At 41.9% G+C, this 15,177-nt stretch overlaps 2 protein-coding genes and 1 pseudogene across 5 annotated transcripts; all 3 read left to right on the forward strand.

The window, feature by feature from the left end:
• Window positions 1–402: 402 nt before the first annotated feature.
• Window positions 403–10,023, forward strand: LOC119029390 (zinc finger protein 260-like). 3 transcript variants are annotated; one of them, XM_037116163.1, is made up of 4 exons: window positions 403–726; window positions 932–1,183; window positions 2,604–4,313; window positions 9,233–10,023. In XM_037116163.1, exons 1-4 carry the CDS (start codon window positions 555–557, stop codon window positions 9,322–9,324), a joined length of 2,226 nt encoding a protein of 741 aa, XP_036972058.1. In that variant the 5' UTR covers window positions 403–554; the 3' UTR covers window positions 9,325–10,023. The 3 variants fall into 3 exon arrangements, with proteins under 3 accessions (XP_036972058.1, XP_036972059.1, XP_036972060.1); XM_037116165.1 differs by having other exon boundaries at window positions 404–726; window positions 2,604–4,193; window positions 9,197–10,017; XM_037116164.1 differs by lacking the exon at window positions 9,233–10,023 and having other exon boundaries at window positions 2,604–5,030.
• On the forward strand, window positions 7,207–9,857 carry LOC119029394 (gastrula zinc finger protein XlCGF57.1-like). 2 transcript variants are annotated; one of them, XM_037116172.1, is made up of 3 exons: window positions 7,207–7,479; window positions 7,685–8,518; window positions 8,603–9,857. In XM_037116172.1, exons 1-3 carry the CDS (start codon window positions 7,308–7,310, stop codon window positions 9,214–9,216), a joined length of 1,620 nt encoding a protein of 539 aa, XP_036972067.1. In that variant the 5' UTR covers window positions 7,207–7,307; the 3' UTR covers window positions 9,217–9,857. The 2 variants fall into 2 exon arrangements, with proteins under 2 accessions (XP_036972067.1, XP_036972066.1); XM_037116171.1 differs by having other exon boundaries at window positions 7,685–9,857.
• Window positions 10,024–11,934: 1,911 nt separating the features above from the next.
• On the forward strand, window positions 11,935–14,801 carry LOC119029391 (annotated as a pseudogene).
• Window positions 14,802–15,177: the final 376 nt, after the last annotated feature.

The raw sequence follows: 15,177 nt of genomic DNA on the forward strand, positions 1-15,177 counted from the left end.
TTATATAAACAGTTATATGTTAAATACTTGTAGTTTTTACAGTAGATTCCATGTATGTAACCAAAAAGTTAGCTGTTAGTTCAAAGTAGCAGTTTAGAAAAGAGTCCCACATTTCTTTGTGGAATTAAGCAGAGTAGATCTACACCTTAACAGAAGGAGTACACAAATATAGTGTAAACACACTGTGTGAAAAGAGTATGAAAATGGTGTTAAATATAGTTAATTACATGATTTTATATAATGTAAGCGATGTAAAAAATGAAAAGTATTTTTTGAGTCTGCTTAGCAACTGCAGAACTGCATTTGTTGGCCTAATAATTTCTTTAAGTTTAAAACTGTAGTCAGATATGTTTTAAACAAGTTCTGAATTAAATGTTTCAGTCTGAAGCGGAACTAAAAGCCTCCGCACTTCCGCTGTCGGAGCTTTAGAGCGTGACACCCAGCGGAAGTAAACAGTAGCAGCTAGCAGCATTAGCTGGCTGTGTGTAATGAATGAAGTGAAGACGGTACTGAGTCACAGCGCAGCTCATTATTGAACGAGTAATTAAAGAAGAATGAGTTCAGTTGAGAGTTTGAGAGAGTTTGTCAACGAGCGACTAACTGCTGCTGCTGAAGAAATATTCAGAGTTTTTAAAACAACTATCGTCCAGTACGAGGAAGAGATCGATCGGCAGCGCGTCATGCTGGATATCTGCTGGAAACCCCAAGTAAAGTTACACAGGATAGGTGAGTAAAAGTTTCTTATTTTAATAAGACTAATGTTCAGAGCCCTGGAGCGGCCACAGAGGGGGACCAGAGCACAGGCAGTATAGGCAAATATCAGAGGCGCCGCCATCAGCGGGGGGCGCCGAAAACTGGGGAAAACAAAATAATAATAAACTATATATGTAGTTTGGGTTAATTCTCTGTCTCTTGTTGTTTGTCCCTCCAGAGCTCCCACAGCAACATGTCTGTAAGGAGGAGGAGGTTCTGGCTGACCAGCAGCTCTGTAACCAGGAGAGGAACTCCAGTCTGGACCAAGAGGACCCAGAGCCTCCAGAGATTAAAGAGGAACAGGAGGAACTCTGCACCAGTCAGGAGGGAGAGCAGCTTGTACTGAAGGTGGAGACGGATACCGTCATGGTGACTCCAGCTTATGAGGAAAGTGACCACAGTGAAGCAGAACCAACAAGTGACCACACAGGTGAGAGGCCCTATACTCACAAAACATGTGGGAAGACTTTTAATCAAACCAGAATGTTAACAGTTCACATGAGAACCCACAGGTGAGAAACCATAATTCTGCCTGGGCAAAGTTTGTCTGATCAGAATTAGAATCATAAATCCTTTTATGTTCTGCTGGTGGGGATGTTTGTTTGTCCCAGCAGCCAAATGACAGAATCTTTCAAAAGACAAAGCCAATAGCAAAAATAAACAGTATAATCAACAAGGTAAGAAATACAATAGACTTAAATTCGGGGTGTAACAATACATGTATTTGTATCAAACCGGTTCAGTACAGGACCTTCGGTTCGGTACAGGGCTGTGCACAGGTGAGTTCCCGGAAGAGAAGTTGCGTGTGTTTATTTTCCACCTGCAGATACACATGCAGCCCGTTTACGTCATAACTAACACTAGCGAGTAAACAGAGCGTGAAGACCCTCCTGTCGCTAACGTCTCCTGCTTGGGAACATTGCAGCTTCCTGGTTAAATTTTGCAATAATTTGTTCATTTTACCTGTGGGGTCCCAGGTGTGCTGGAGGTGTGGTTTGAGAATCCCATCTCGAGAGGGGTCCTCATGTCTGCCAACCGGGAAAAACATTCTGATCGCCCTGCTCATCGATCCAAGTCCTGTATATGTGTATTCATTTTGACGTGGCTTGAACACTACTATTCCACACAGAGATCCCGAGTCTGCGACCTGCAAACCACTGTTAGACGAGCGCTACAGAGCACACAGTGACGGTGTGGGTGACTGTGACGATGCCCGTCCAAAAAAACCTGACTGTCAATAAAGTGTCCAAAAGTGCATATTTTCATCCTTACATCTTCGTAATGAAAGCCTGTACTCACAGATAACTCATGGGTGGAGTCAATGTGGACAAGTTAATCTTCCTGGCAAAAAATATGAAAGTTGAGTAAAACTGAACACGGCTACATGCTGGAACTGTTAGTGCTGCACTTTACTTGTGGAAAAGTTTTGTTAAAAGCTTTTAACAAGCTGTGAGGAATCTATTTTTATAGTATTTCATAGATTTTTTGTTTGAGATACAGTCTGCTCTGACCTCTCTTTTATGTAGCTGCAGTGTGATCAGTCTAGTTTATTGTTTATGTGAACACACAGGTACTTGTAAGATGTCACCATCTCAATGTCCGTTCCCTGGATGTTCACCTGTGTGCAGCGTTGTCTGTGCATGCAGAAATCCAGCACCAGCTCTTTGGTCTTCCCATCACTGAACGGAAGGTGGTTCTGCTGGTACCAGTCCACAAAGTCCTTAATAAGTTCTCTGTAGGCTCTGTCACTGTCCCCAAGAACCAACTCCAGATGTTAGCCATATATAATATATATTGCATGTGTGGGTTTATATTATTAATTCTCTGTCTTTTGTTGTTTGTCCCTCCAGAGCTCCCACAGCAACATGTCTGTAAGGAGGAGGAGGTTCTGGCTGACCAGCAGCTCTGTAACCAGGAGAGGAACTCCAGTCTGGACCAAGAGGACCCAGAGCCTCCAGAGATTAAAGAGGAACAGGAGGAACTCTGCACCAGTCAGGAGGGAGAGCAGCTTGTAGTGAAGGTGGAGACGGATACCGTCATGTTGACTCCAGCTCATGAGGAAAGTGACCACAGTGAAGCAGAACCAACAAGTGACCACCAGCTCCTCTCTAACAACTCTCATGTAGCTGAGAGCCGAGACCAGAAAGGAGGAAAACATGGAGACTCTGGATCAGCTGGAGATGGAGAGCTGAGGGAAAAGAAAAGACATCACAGAAACAATAAAAACTCTACCTCATCAGACATTCAACACAACACTCACCCAGGTGAAAAGCCTTTCAACTGTGACACATGTGGAAAGACTTTTAAGTATGAGTCCGTATTGGTTAAACACATAAGAATCCACACAGGTGAGAAACCTTTTATTTGTGAATTTTGTGGGAGAGCTTTCAACTTCAAAACAAACTTAACACGTCACATGACAATCCACACAGCTGACAAACCGTATTCTTGCATAACATGTAGGAAGACTTTCACGCTAAGCAGTACCTTAAAAGATCACATGAAAACCCACACAGGTGAGAAACCATTTTCTTGCAAAAACTGTGGGAGCACTTTCAGCAAATGTTCAAACTTAACAGCTCACATGAGAACCCACACTGGTGAGAAACCATTTACTTGCAACACATGTGGGAAAACATTCAACCAGCATGCACACTTAAGAACCCACATGATGATCCACACAGGTAAGAAACCTTTTACCTGTGAAATCTGTGGGAAGGCTTTCAGATGTCGGGCTTTATTAAGTTATCACATGAGAATCCACACAGGTGAGAAACCATTTACTTGCAACACATGTGGGAAAGCTTTCAAGACTCTTAGTGAATTGAATCAACACGTGAAAACCCACACAGGTGAGAGACCGTTCACTTGCCAAAGCTGTGGGAAAGCTTTCTTGAAACGTGCACACTTAACAGCTCACATGAGAACCCACACAGATGTGAAACCATATTCTTGCCAAACATGCAGGAAGGCCTTCAGGACTATTAGCAACTTAACTGTCCACATGACTACCCATACGGGGGAGGGGTCATTTTCTTGCAACGCATGTGAGAGGACATTCTCTTTTCAGTCTGCTTTGAACAAACACTTGAGAGTCCACACAGATGAGAGGCCGTTTACTTGCAGCACATGTGGGAAAACTTTCAAGTCTCATGGTGAAGTGAATCAACATATGAGAATCCACACAGATGAGAGGCCGTTTACTTGCAACACGTGTGAGAAGACATTCTCCTTTAAGTCTGCTTTGAAAAAGCATTCAAGAGTCCACATAGGCGAGAGGCCGTTTACTTGCAACACATGTGGGAAAACTTTCAAGTCTCATGGTGACTTGAATAAACACATGAAAACCCACACCAGTGGGAAGCCTTATTCTTGTAAAACATGTGGGAAAGATTTCAGGAATCGTAGTCACTTAACAGCTCACATGAGAATCCACACAGGTGAGAAGCCGTATTCTTGCAAAACATGTGGGAAGACTTTCAGGTCTTGTAGTCACTTATTACAACATACGAGAATCCACACAGGTGAGAAACCGTATTCTTGCAAAACGTGTGGGAAAGATTTCAGATTTCGTCCTTCCTTTATGCGTCACATGAGAACTCACACAGGTGAGAAGTTGTAACCTTGCAAGACCTTTGGAAAGATGGTCTGATCAGTCTGCTTTGATGAGACATTTGATGACACGTACAGGCGAGTAGCCTTTTATTTGCAAAATATGTTGGAGGTCAGTGGCGTGCATAGAGTTTTTGAAGGGCGGGGGCAAAAATAAAAAAATGACACATACCAGGAGGGCACTTTAACGTGCATTTTTCAACAATTGCTCATGATCAATCATATTGAATAGGACGCTGTAAAACCAGATGGACAAATTTTGAGGTATGAAATGTTTGATCAGTCCAGAGTCTCGTCTCCAGGTGATTCTTTTGAGATTATTTCTCCGCAAAGTAATTGGCGTCACGAACAGGACTGGCGGAAAAAGACAGCTCTACAATCTGCATCTTGGGCCGGGCGACATTGCAAAGCGTATTTTCAAAAATTGCAATTTCACCTACGCTTAAGAGCAGTGAGTAAGATTCCAGAATTTCTCCATAACAGGAGCTGTTTTGTTATTAAAGTGTCAGTGGAGAGGGGTTTGTTTAGGGGGGTTCACTCACACAATTTGGGGTTTAATAAAGTGAGAAGTAATGTTTGTGATTTCACCAAGTTAGTCGTTTCTAAATGTGTTGGAAAATCTGTTGGACAGTTTTGTGTTTTTTTTAATAAATTGTGCTTCTCAATGTTGTATGGTTTAGTGTTGATGTAACTGTGAGGTGTTGGAGAGATTTCTGCTGTAAATAGTTTTGTGTTGCCATGTTTAACCATGTTGCACACACACACACACACACACACACACACACACACACTAATGGTTTTGCTTTGCCACATTTAGTCGCTTTGGACTCTGTTAACTTTACTAAACCTGTATGGTCATCAACAACAGTAAAATTGTAATATTTTCTCTGCTTTTGTTTCCTTTTTTTTTTACTTTCAGACTTGAGTCAGTGTGTTTACATGACACTCAAGAAAACCAAATAACTGGGTTATTCCGACTGATTGGATTTTTAAGCTGCATGTATACACCTTAGTCTGACTAAAATCCGACTGGATCGGTCACAAACACCTAGATTATTCGATTGATAGTCGCATTACTCCTGCATGTATACACTTCTGGCATTCTCCAGCAGGCTTCCATCATGCTGTGGAGTAAAAGAAAAGATCATCAGGAGATTTATTAGGTTGAAGCTTCGGACTGAAGCAAAAAACAAAAACCAACAAAATGACAGGATAAAACAACACTTAAAAATTGGCCATCTTGGAAGCAAGAGCAAAACCAAGACAGGGAAACAGAACAGTGGCCTAGGTTCGACATCAAGCAACCCCAGAACAGCTGAAAGTGTGTCAGGACAAAGCCAGCGTCACTGGCCCTCCACCTACATAAACCCAGTCACCCTCAGTAATCCCCCACCTACCAGCACCCAACCCACATCACTCCTCCTTCACCATCCAGAACCCAGCCAGCACCAGTAATGCTGCACCTACAAGCAGTCAACCATCACTGCTTCACCACCTACCACAACAAAGCCAAGATAACTAACACTCCATTTGACTGCATCCACCTGGGCTAACAAATCCTCCACCTACCTGTATCCAGGAAATATCACTGCCCCTCCACCAGCTACCAGCTGAGGGAAAAGGAAAGACCTCACGGAAAAAGTAAAAACTTTACCTCATCAGACATTCAACATAACACTCACCCAGGTGAAAAGTCTTTCAAATGTGACACATGTGCAAAGACTTATAAGTTTAAGTCCCACCTAAATGCACACCGAAGAACCCACACAGGTGAGAAACCGTATTCATGCAAAACCTGTGGGAAAGCTTTCAGCCACCATACACACTTAACACGTCACATGAACATCCATACAGGTGTGAAGCCGTTTGCTTGCAAAAAATGTGGGAAAACTTTCAGCCAACATGCAAACTTAACAGTTCATATGACAACCCACACAGGTGAGAGGCCATATCCTTGCCAAACATGTAGGAAAGCTTTGAAGCATCATGGTGCCATAACACGTCACATGAGAACTCACACACGTGAGAAGTCGTAACCTTGCAACACCTGAGCAAAGATGTTCTGATCAGTCTGCTCTGTCGAGACATTTGATGACACGTACAGGCGTGTAGCCTTGTATTTCCAAAATATGTTGGAGGTGGTTCATTTCTAGTGTTTCATGCATAATTGCAGAAATGTACAGTATGACATACTTGAAGAATCCTCAGAGGATCAATATATACAGGAGAAATGATGAGTTGATGCTGAATGTGAACAATTTCCCCTTGAGAAGATGTCAAAATATGTTTGTGTCTATCTTCATTCTGATTTGTCCATATTTGTTAATGTGCTGATTAAAAGTCGAGTGAATCGCTCTCATGTGTCCCACTTATTATTGCTCCTCGTGTCCTGCTTTTATATAAACAGTTATATGTTAAATACTTGTAGTTTTTACTGTAGATTCCATGTATGTAACCAAAAAGTTAGCTGTTAGTTCAAAGTAGCAGTTTAGAAAAGAGTCCCACATTTCTTTGTGGAATTAAGAAGAGTAGATTTACACCTTAATAGAAGGAGTACACAAATATAGTGTAAACACACTGTAAAAGAGTATGAAAGTGGTGTTAAATATAGTTAATTACATGATTTTATAATGTAAGCAATGGAAAAAATAAAAAGTTTTTTTTTGAGTCTGCTTAGCAACTGCAGAACATTTGTTGGCCTAATAATTTCTTTAAGTTTAAAACTGTAGTCAGATATGTTTTAAACAAGTTCTGAATTAAATGTCTTCAGTCTGAAGCGGAACTTAAAAGCCTCCGCACTTCCGCTGTCGGAGCTTTAGAGCGTGACACCCAGCGGAAGTAAACAGTAGCAGCTAGCAGCATTAGCTGACTGTGTGATGAATGAAGTGAAGACGGTACTGAGTCACAGCGCAGCTCATTATCGAACGAGTAATTAAAGAAGAATGAGTTCAGTTGAGAGTTTGAGAGAGTTTGTCAACGAGCGACTAACTGCTGCTGCTGAAGAAATATTCAGAGTTTTTAAAACAACTATCGTCCAGTACGAGGAAGAGATCGATCGGCAGCGCGTCATGCTGGATATCTGCTGGAAACCCCAAGTAAAGTTACACAGGATAGGTGAGTAAAAGTTTCTTATTTTAATAAGACTAATGTTCAGAGCCCTGGAGCGGCCACAGAGGGGGACCAGAGCACAGGCAGTATAGGCAAATATCAGAGGCGCCGCCATCAGCGGGGGGCGCCGAAAACTGGGGAAAACAAAATAATAATAAACTATATATGTAGTTTGGGTTAATTCTCTGTCTCTTGTTGTTTGTCCCTCCAGAGCTCCCACAGCAACATGTCTGTAAGGAGGAGGAGGTTCTGGCTGACCAGCAGCTCTGTAACCAGGAGAGGAACTCCAGTCTGGACCAAGAGGACCCAGAGCCTCCAGAGATTAAAGAGGAACAGGAGGAACTCTGCACCAGTCAGGAGGGAGAGCAGCTTGTACTGAAGGTGGAGACGGATACCGTCATGTTGACTCCAGCTCATGAGGAAAGTGACCACAGTGAAGCAGAACCAACAAGTGACCACCAGCTCCTCTCTAACAACTCTCATGTAGCTGAGAGCCGAGACCAGAAAGGAGGAAAACCTGGAGACTCTGGATCAACTGGAGATGGAGAGCTGAAGAAAAAGAAAAGACATCACAGAAAAAATAAAAATTCTACCTCATCAGACATTCAACACAACACTCACCCAGGTGAAAAGCCTTTCAACTGTGACATATGTGGAAAGACTTTTACGTGTGAGTCCGTATTGGTTAAACACATAAGAATCCACACAGGTGAGAAACCTTTTATTTGTGAATTTTGTGGGAGAGCTTTCAGCTTCAAGACAAACTTAACACGTCACATGACAATCCACACAGCTGACAAACCGTATTCTTGCATAACATGTAGGAAGACTTTCACGCTAAACAGTACCTTAAAAGATCACATGAAAACCCACACAGGTGAGAAACCATTTACTTGCAAAAACTGTGGGAGCACTTTCAGCAGACGTTCAAACTTAACAGCTCACATGAAAACCCACACTGGTGAGAAACCATTTACTTGCAACACATGTGGGAAAACATTCAGCCAGCGTTCACACTTAAAAATCCACATGATGATCCACACAGGTAAGAAACCTTTTACCTGTGAAATCTGTGGGAAGGCTTTCAGGCGTTGTATTCGATTAACTTATCACATGAGAGTCCACACAGGTGAGAAACCATTTACTTGCAACACATGTGGGAAAGCTTTCAAGTCTCTTAGTGAATTGAATCAACACGTGAAAACCCACACAGAGAAGCCACACAGACCGTTCACTTGCCAAAGCTGTGGGAAAGCTTTCTTGAAACGTGCACACTTAACAGCTCACATGAGAACCCACACAGATGTGAAACCATATTCTTGCCAAACATGCAGGAAGGCTTTCAGGACTATTAGCAACTTAACTGTCCACATGACTACCCATACGGGGGAGGGGTCATTTTCTTGCAACGCATGTGAGAGGACATTCTCTTTTCAGTCTGCTTTGAATCAACACTTGAGAGTCCATACAGATGAGAGGCCGTTTACTTGCAGCACATGTGGGAAAACTTTCAAGTCTCATGGTGACTTGAATCAACATATGAGAATCCACACAGATGAGAGGCCGTTTACTTGCAACACATGTGGGAAAGCTTTCAAGTTTCATGGTGACTTGAATAAACACATGAAAACCCACACCAGTGGGAAGCCTTATTCTTGTAAAACATGTGGGAAAGATTTCAGGAATCGTAGTCACTTAACAGCTCACATGAGAATCCACACAGGTGAGAAGCCGTATTCTTGAAAAACGTGTGGGAAAGATTTCAGATTTCGTCCTTTTTTGAAGGAGTTGAAGTTTTTGAAGGGCGGGGGCAAAAATAAAAAAATGACACATACCAGGAGGGCACTTTAACGTGCATTTTTCAACAATTGCTCATGATCAATCATATTGAATAGGACGCTGTAAAACCAGATGGACAAAATTTGAGGTATGAAATGTTTGGTCAGTCCAGAGTCTCGTCTCCAGGTGATTCTTTTGAGATTATTTCTCCGCAAAGTAATTGGCGTCACGAACAGGACTGGCGGAAAAGGACAGCTCTACAATCTGCATCTTGGGCCGGGCGACATTGCAAAGCGTATTTTCAAAAATTGCAATTTCACCTACGCTTAAGAGCAGTGAGTAAGATTCCAGAATTTCTCCATAACAGGAGCTGTTTTGTTATTAAAGTGTCGGTGGAGAGGGGTTTGTTTAGGGGGGTTCACTCACACAATTTGGGGTTTAATAAAGTGAGAAGTAATGTTTGTGATTTCACCAAGTTAGTCGTTTCTAAATGTGTTGGAAAATCTGTTGGACAGTTTTGTGTTTCCTTTAATAAATTGTGCTTCTCAATGTTGTATGGTTTAGTGTTGATGTAACTGTGAGGTGTTGGAGAGATTTCTGCTGTAAATAGTTTTGTGTTGCCATGTTTAACCATGTTGCACACACACACATACACACACTAATGGTTTTGCTTTGCCACATTTATATGCTTTTGTTAGTCGCTTTGGACTCTGTTAACTTTACTAAACCTGTATGGTCATCAACAACAGTAAAATTGTAATATTTTCTCTGCTTTTGTTTCCTTTTTTTTTTACTTTCAGACTTGAGTCAGTGTGTTTACATGACACTCAAGAAAACCAAATAACTGGGTTATTCCGACTGATTGGATTTTTAAGATGCATGTATACACCTTAGTCTGACTAAAATCAGACTGGATCGGTCACAAACACCTAGATTATTCGATTGATAGTCGCATTACTCCTGCATGTATACACTTCTGGCATTCTCCAGCAGGCTTCCATCATGCTGTGGAGTAAAAGAAAAGATCATCAGGAGATTTATTAGGTTGAGGCTTCGGACTGAAACAAAAAACAAAAACCAACAAAATGACAGGATAAAACAACACTTAAAAATTGGCCATCTTGGAAGCAAGAGCAAAACCAAGACAGGGAAACAGAACAGTGGCCTAGGTTCGACATCAAGCAACCCCAGAACAGCTGAAAGTGTGTCAGGACAAAGCCAGCGTCACTGGCCCTCCACCTACATAAACCCAGTCACCCTCAGTAATCCCCCACCTACCAGCACCCAAACCACATCACTCCTCCTTCACCATCCAGAACCCAGCCAGCACCAGTAATGCTGCACCTACAAGCAGTCAACCATCACTGCTTCACCACCTACCACAACAAAGCCAAGATAACTAACACTCCATTTGACTGCATCCACCTGGGCTAACAAATCCTCCACCTACCTGTATCCAGGAAATATCACTGCCCCTCCACCAGCTACCAGCTGAGGGAAAAGAAAAGACCTCACGGAAAAAGTAAAAACTCTACCTCATCAGACATTCAACATAACACTCACCCAGGTGAAAAATCTTTCAAATGTGACACATGTGCAAAGACTTATAAGTTTAAGTCCCACCTAAATGCACACCGAAGAACCCACACAGGTGAGAAACCGTATTCATGCAAAACCTGTGGGAAAGCTTTCAGCCACCATACACACTTAACACGTCACATGAACATCCATACAGGTGTGAAGCCGTTTGCTTGCAAAAAATGTGGGAAAACTTTCAGCCAACATGCAAACTTAACAGTTCATATGACAACCCACACAGGTGAGAGGCCATATTCTTGCCAAACATGTGGGAAAGCTTTGAAGCATCATGGTGCCATAACACGTCACATGAGAACTCACACACGTGAGAAGTCGTAACCTTGCAACACCTGAGCAAAGATGTTCTGATCAGTGTGCTCTGTCGAGACATTTGATGACACGTACAGGTGTGTAGCCTTGTATTTCCAAAATATGTTGGAGGTGGTTCAGTTCTAGTGTTTCATGCATAATTGCAGAAATGTACAGTATGACATACTTGAAGAATCCTCAGAGGATCAATATACACAGGAGAAATGATGAGTTGATGCTGAATGTGAACAATTTCCCCTTGAGAACATGTCAAAATATGTTTGTGTCTATCTTCATTCTGATTTGTCCATATTTGTTAATGTGCTGATTAAAAGTCGAGTGAATCGCTCTCATGTGTCCCACTTATTATCGCTCCTCGTGTCCTGCTTTTATATAAACAGTTATATGTTAAATACTTGTAGTTTTTACAGTAGCTTCCAAGTATGTAACCAAAAGGTTAGCTGTTAGTTCAAAGTAGCAGTTTAGAAAAGAGTCCCACATTTCTTTGTGGAATTAAGCAGAGTAGATCTACACCTTAATAGAAGGAGTACACAAATATAGTGTAAACACACTGTGAAAAGAGTATGAAAATGGTGTTAAATATAGTTAATTACATGATTTTATATAATGTAAGCGATGTAAAAAATGAAAAGTATTTTTTGAGTCTGCTTAGCAACTGCAGAACTGCATTTGTTGGCCTAATAATTTCTTTAAGTTTAAAACTGTAGTCAGATATGTTTTAAACAAGTTCTGAATTAAATGTCTTCAGTCTGAAGCGGAACTTAAAAGCCTCCGCACTTCCGCTGTCGGAGCTTTAGAGCGTGACACCCAGCGGAAGTAAACAGTAGCAGCTAGCAGCATTAGCTGGCTGTGTGTAATGAATGAAGTGAAGACGGTACTGAGTCACAGCGCAGCTCATTATTGAACGAGTAATTAAAGAAGAATGAGTTCAGTTGAGAGTTTGAGAGAGTTTGTCAACGAGCGACTAACTGCTGCTGCTGAAGAAATATTCAGAGTTTTTAAAACAACTATCGTCCAGTACGAGGAAGAGATCGATCGGCAGCGCGTCATGCTGGATATCTGCTGGAAACCCCAAGTAAAGTTACACAGGATAGGTGAGTAAAAGTTTCTTATTTTAATAAGACTAATGTTCAGAGCCCTGGAGCGGCCACAGAGGGGGACCAGAGCACAGGCAGTATAGGCAAATATCAGAGGCGCCGCCATCAGCGGGGGGCGCCGAAAACTGGGGAAAACAAAATAATAATAAACTATATATGTAGTTTGGGTTAATTCTCTGTCTCTTGTTGTTTGTCCCTCCAGAGCTCCCACAGCAACATGTCTGTAAGGAGGAGGAGGTTCTGGCTGACCAGCAGCTCTGTAACCAGGAGAGGAACTCCAGTCTGGACCAAGAGGACCCAGAGCCTCCAGAGATTAAAGAGGAACAGGAGGAACTCTGCACCAGTCAGGAGGGAGAGCAGCTTGTAGTGAAGGTGGAGACGGATACCGTCATGTTGACTCCAGCTCATGAGGAAAGTGACCACAGTGAAGCAGAACCAACAAGTGACCACCAGCTCCTCTCTAACAACTCTCATGTAGCTGAGAGCCGAGACCAGAAAGGAGGAAAACATGGAGACTCTGGATCAACTGGAGATGGAGAGCTGAAGAAAAAGAAAAGACATCACAGAAACAATAAAAATTCTACCTCATCAGACATTCAACATAACACTCACCCAGGTGAAAAGCCTTTCAACTGTGACATATGTGGAAAGACTTTTACGTGTGAGTCCGTATTGGTTAAACACATAAGAATCCACACAGGTGAGAAACCTTTTATTTGTGAATTTTGTGGGAGAGCTTTCAACTTCAAGACAAACTTAACACGTCACATGACAATCCACACAGCTGACAAACCGTATTCTTGCATAACATGTAGGAAGACTTTCACGCTAAGCAGTACCTTAAAAGATCACATGAAAACCCACACAGGTGAGAAACCATTTTCTTGCAAAAACTGTGGGAGCACTTTCAGCAGACGTTCAAACTTAACAGCTCACATGAGAACCCACACTGGTGAGAAACCATTTACTTGCAACACATGTGGGAAAACATTCAGCCAGCGTTCACACTTAAAAATCCACATGATGATCCACACAGGTGAGAAACCATTTACTTGCAACACATGTGGGAAAGCTTTCAAGTCTCTTAGTGAATTGAATCAACACGTGAAAACCCACACAGAGAAGCCACACAGACCGTTCACTTGCCAAAGCTGTGGGAAAGCTTTCTTGAAACGTGCACACTTAACAGCTCACATGAGAACCCACACAGATGTGAAACCATATTCTTGCCAAACATGCAGGAAGGCTTTCAGGACTATTAGCAACTTAACTGTCCACATGACTACCCATACGGGGGAGGGGTCATTTTCTTGCAACGCATGTGAGAGGACATTCTCTTTTCAGTCTACTTTGAACAAACACTTGAGAGTCCATACAGATGAGAGGCCGTTTACTTGCAGCACATGTGGGAAAACTTTCAAGTCTCATGGTGAAGTGAATCAACATATAAGAATCCACACAGATGAGAGGCCGTTTACTTGCAACACATGTGGGAAAACTTTCAAGTTTCATGGTGACTTGAATAAACACATGAAAACCCACACCAGTGGGAAGCCTTATTCTTGTAAAACATGTGGGAAAGATTTCAGGAATCGTAGTCACTTAACAGCTCACATGAGAATCCACACAGGTGAGAAGCCGTATTCTTGAAAAACGTGGGAAGACTTTCAGGTCTTGTAGTCACTTATTACAACATACGAGAATCCACACAGGTGAGAAACCGTATTCTTGCAAAACGTGTGGGAAAGATTTCAGATTTCGTCCTTTTTTGAAGGAGTTGAAGTTTTTGAAGGGCGGGGGCAAAAATAAAAAAATGACACATACCAGGAGGGCACTTTAACGTGCATTTTTCAACAATTGCTCATGATCAATCATATTGAATAGGACGCTGTAAAACCAGATGGACAAAATTTGAGGTATGAAATGTTTGGTCAGTCCAGAGTCTCGTCTCCAGGTGATTCTTTTGAGATTATTTCTCCGCAAAGTAATTGGCGTCACGAACAGGACTGACGGAAAAGGACAGCTCTACAATCTGCATCTTGGGCCGGGCGACATTGCAAAGCGTATTTTCAAAAATTGCAATTTCACCTACGCTTAAGAGCAGTGAGTAAGATTCCAGAATTTCTCCATAACAGGAGCTGTTTTGTTATTAAAGTGTCAGTGGAGAGGGGTTTGTTTAGGGGGGTTCACTCACACAATTTGGGGTTTAATAAAGTGAGAAGTAATGTTTGTGATTTCACCAAGTTAGTCGTTTCTAAATGTGTTGGAAAATCTGTTGGACAGTTTTGTGTTTCCTTTAATAAATTGTGCTTCTCAATGTTGTATGGTTTAGTGTTGATGTAACTGTGAGGTGTTGGAGAGATTTCTGCTGTAAATAGTTTTGTGTTGCCATGTTTAACCATGTTGCACACACACACATACACACACTAATGGTTTTGCTTTGCCACATTTATATGCTTTTGTTAGTCGCTTTGGACTCTGTTAACTTTACTAAACCTGTATGGTCATCAACAACAGTAAAATTGTAATATTTTTATTACTATTTATTATTATTCCGACTGATTGGATTTTTAAGCTGCATGTATACACCTTAGTCTGACTAAAATCAGACTGGATCGGTCACAAACACCTAGATTATTCGATTGATAGTCGCATTACTCCTGCATGTATACACTTCTGGCATTCTCCAGCAGGCTTCCATCATGCTGTGGAGTAAAAGAAAAGATCATCAGGAGATTTATTAGGTTGAAGCTTCGGATTGAAGCAAAAAACAAAAACCAACAAAATGACAGGATAAAACAACACTTAAAAATTGGCCATCTTGGAAGCAAGAGCAAAACCAAGACAGGGAAACAGAACAGTGGCCTAGGTTCGACATCAAGCAACCCCAGAACAGCTGAAAGTGTTTCAGGACAAAGCC

Source organism: Acanthopagrus latus, chromosome 12, assembly GCF_904848185.1.
Source record: "Acanthopagrus latus isolate v.2019 chromosome 12, fAcaLat1.1, whole genome shotgun sequence".
NCBI classification, from domain to species: Eukaryota; Metazoa; Chordata; class Actinopteri; order Spariformes; family Sparidae; genus Acanthopagrus; species Acanthopagrus latus.

Bases quoted from the DNA above. Each gene is read 5' to 3' on its own strand.
- LOC119029394 (XM_037116171.1), top strand. From the start codon at position 7,308: ATGAGTTCAGTTGAGAGTTTGAGAGAGTTTGTCAACGAGCGACTAACT. The intron at 7,480-7,684 runs GTGAGTAAAAGT...TTGTCCCTCCAG, and splicing joins AGTAAAGTTACACAGGATAG to AGCTCCCACAGCAACATGTC.
- LOC119029390 (XM_037116163.1), top strand. From the start codon at position 555: ATGAGTTCAGTTGAGAGTTTGAGAGAGTTTGTCAACGAGCGACTAACT. The intron at 727-931 runs GTGAGTAAAAGT...TTGTCCCTCCAG, and splicing joins AGTAAAGTTACACAGGATAG to AGCTCCCACAGCAACATGTC. The intron at 4,314-9,232 runs ATTTCAGATTTC...CGTGTGGGAAAG, and splicing joins TTGCAAAACGTGTGGGAAAG to ATTTCAGATTTCGTCCTTTT.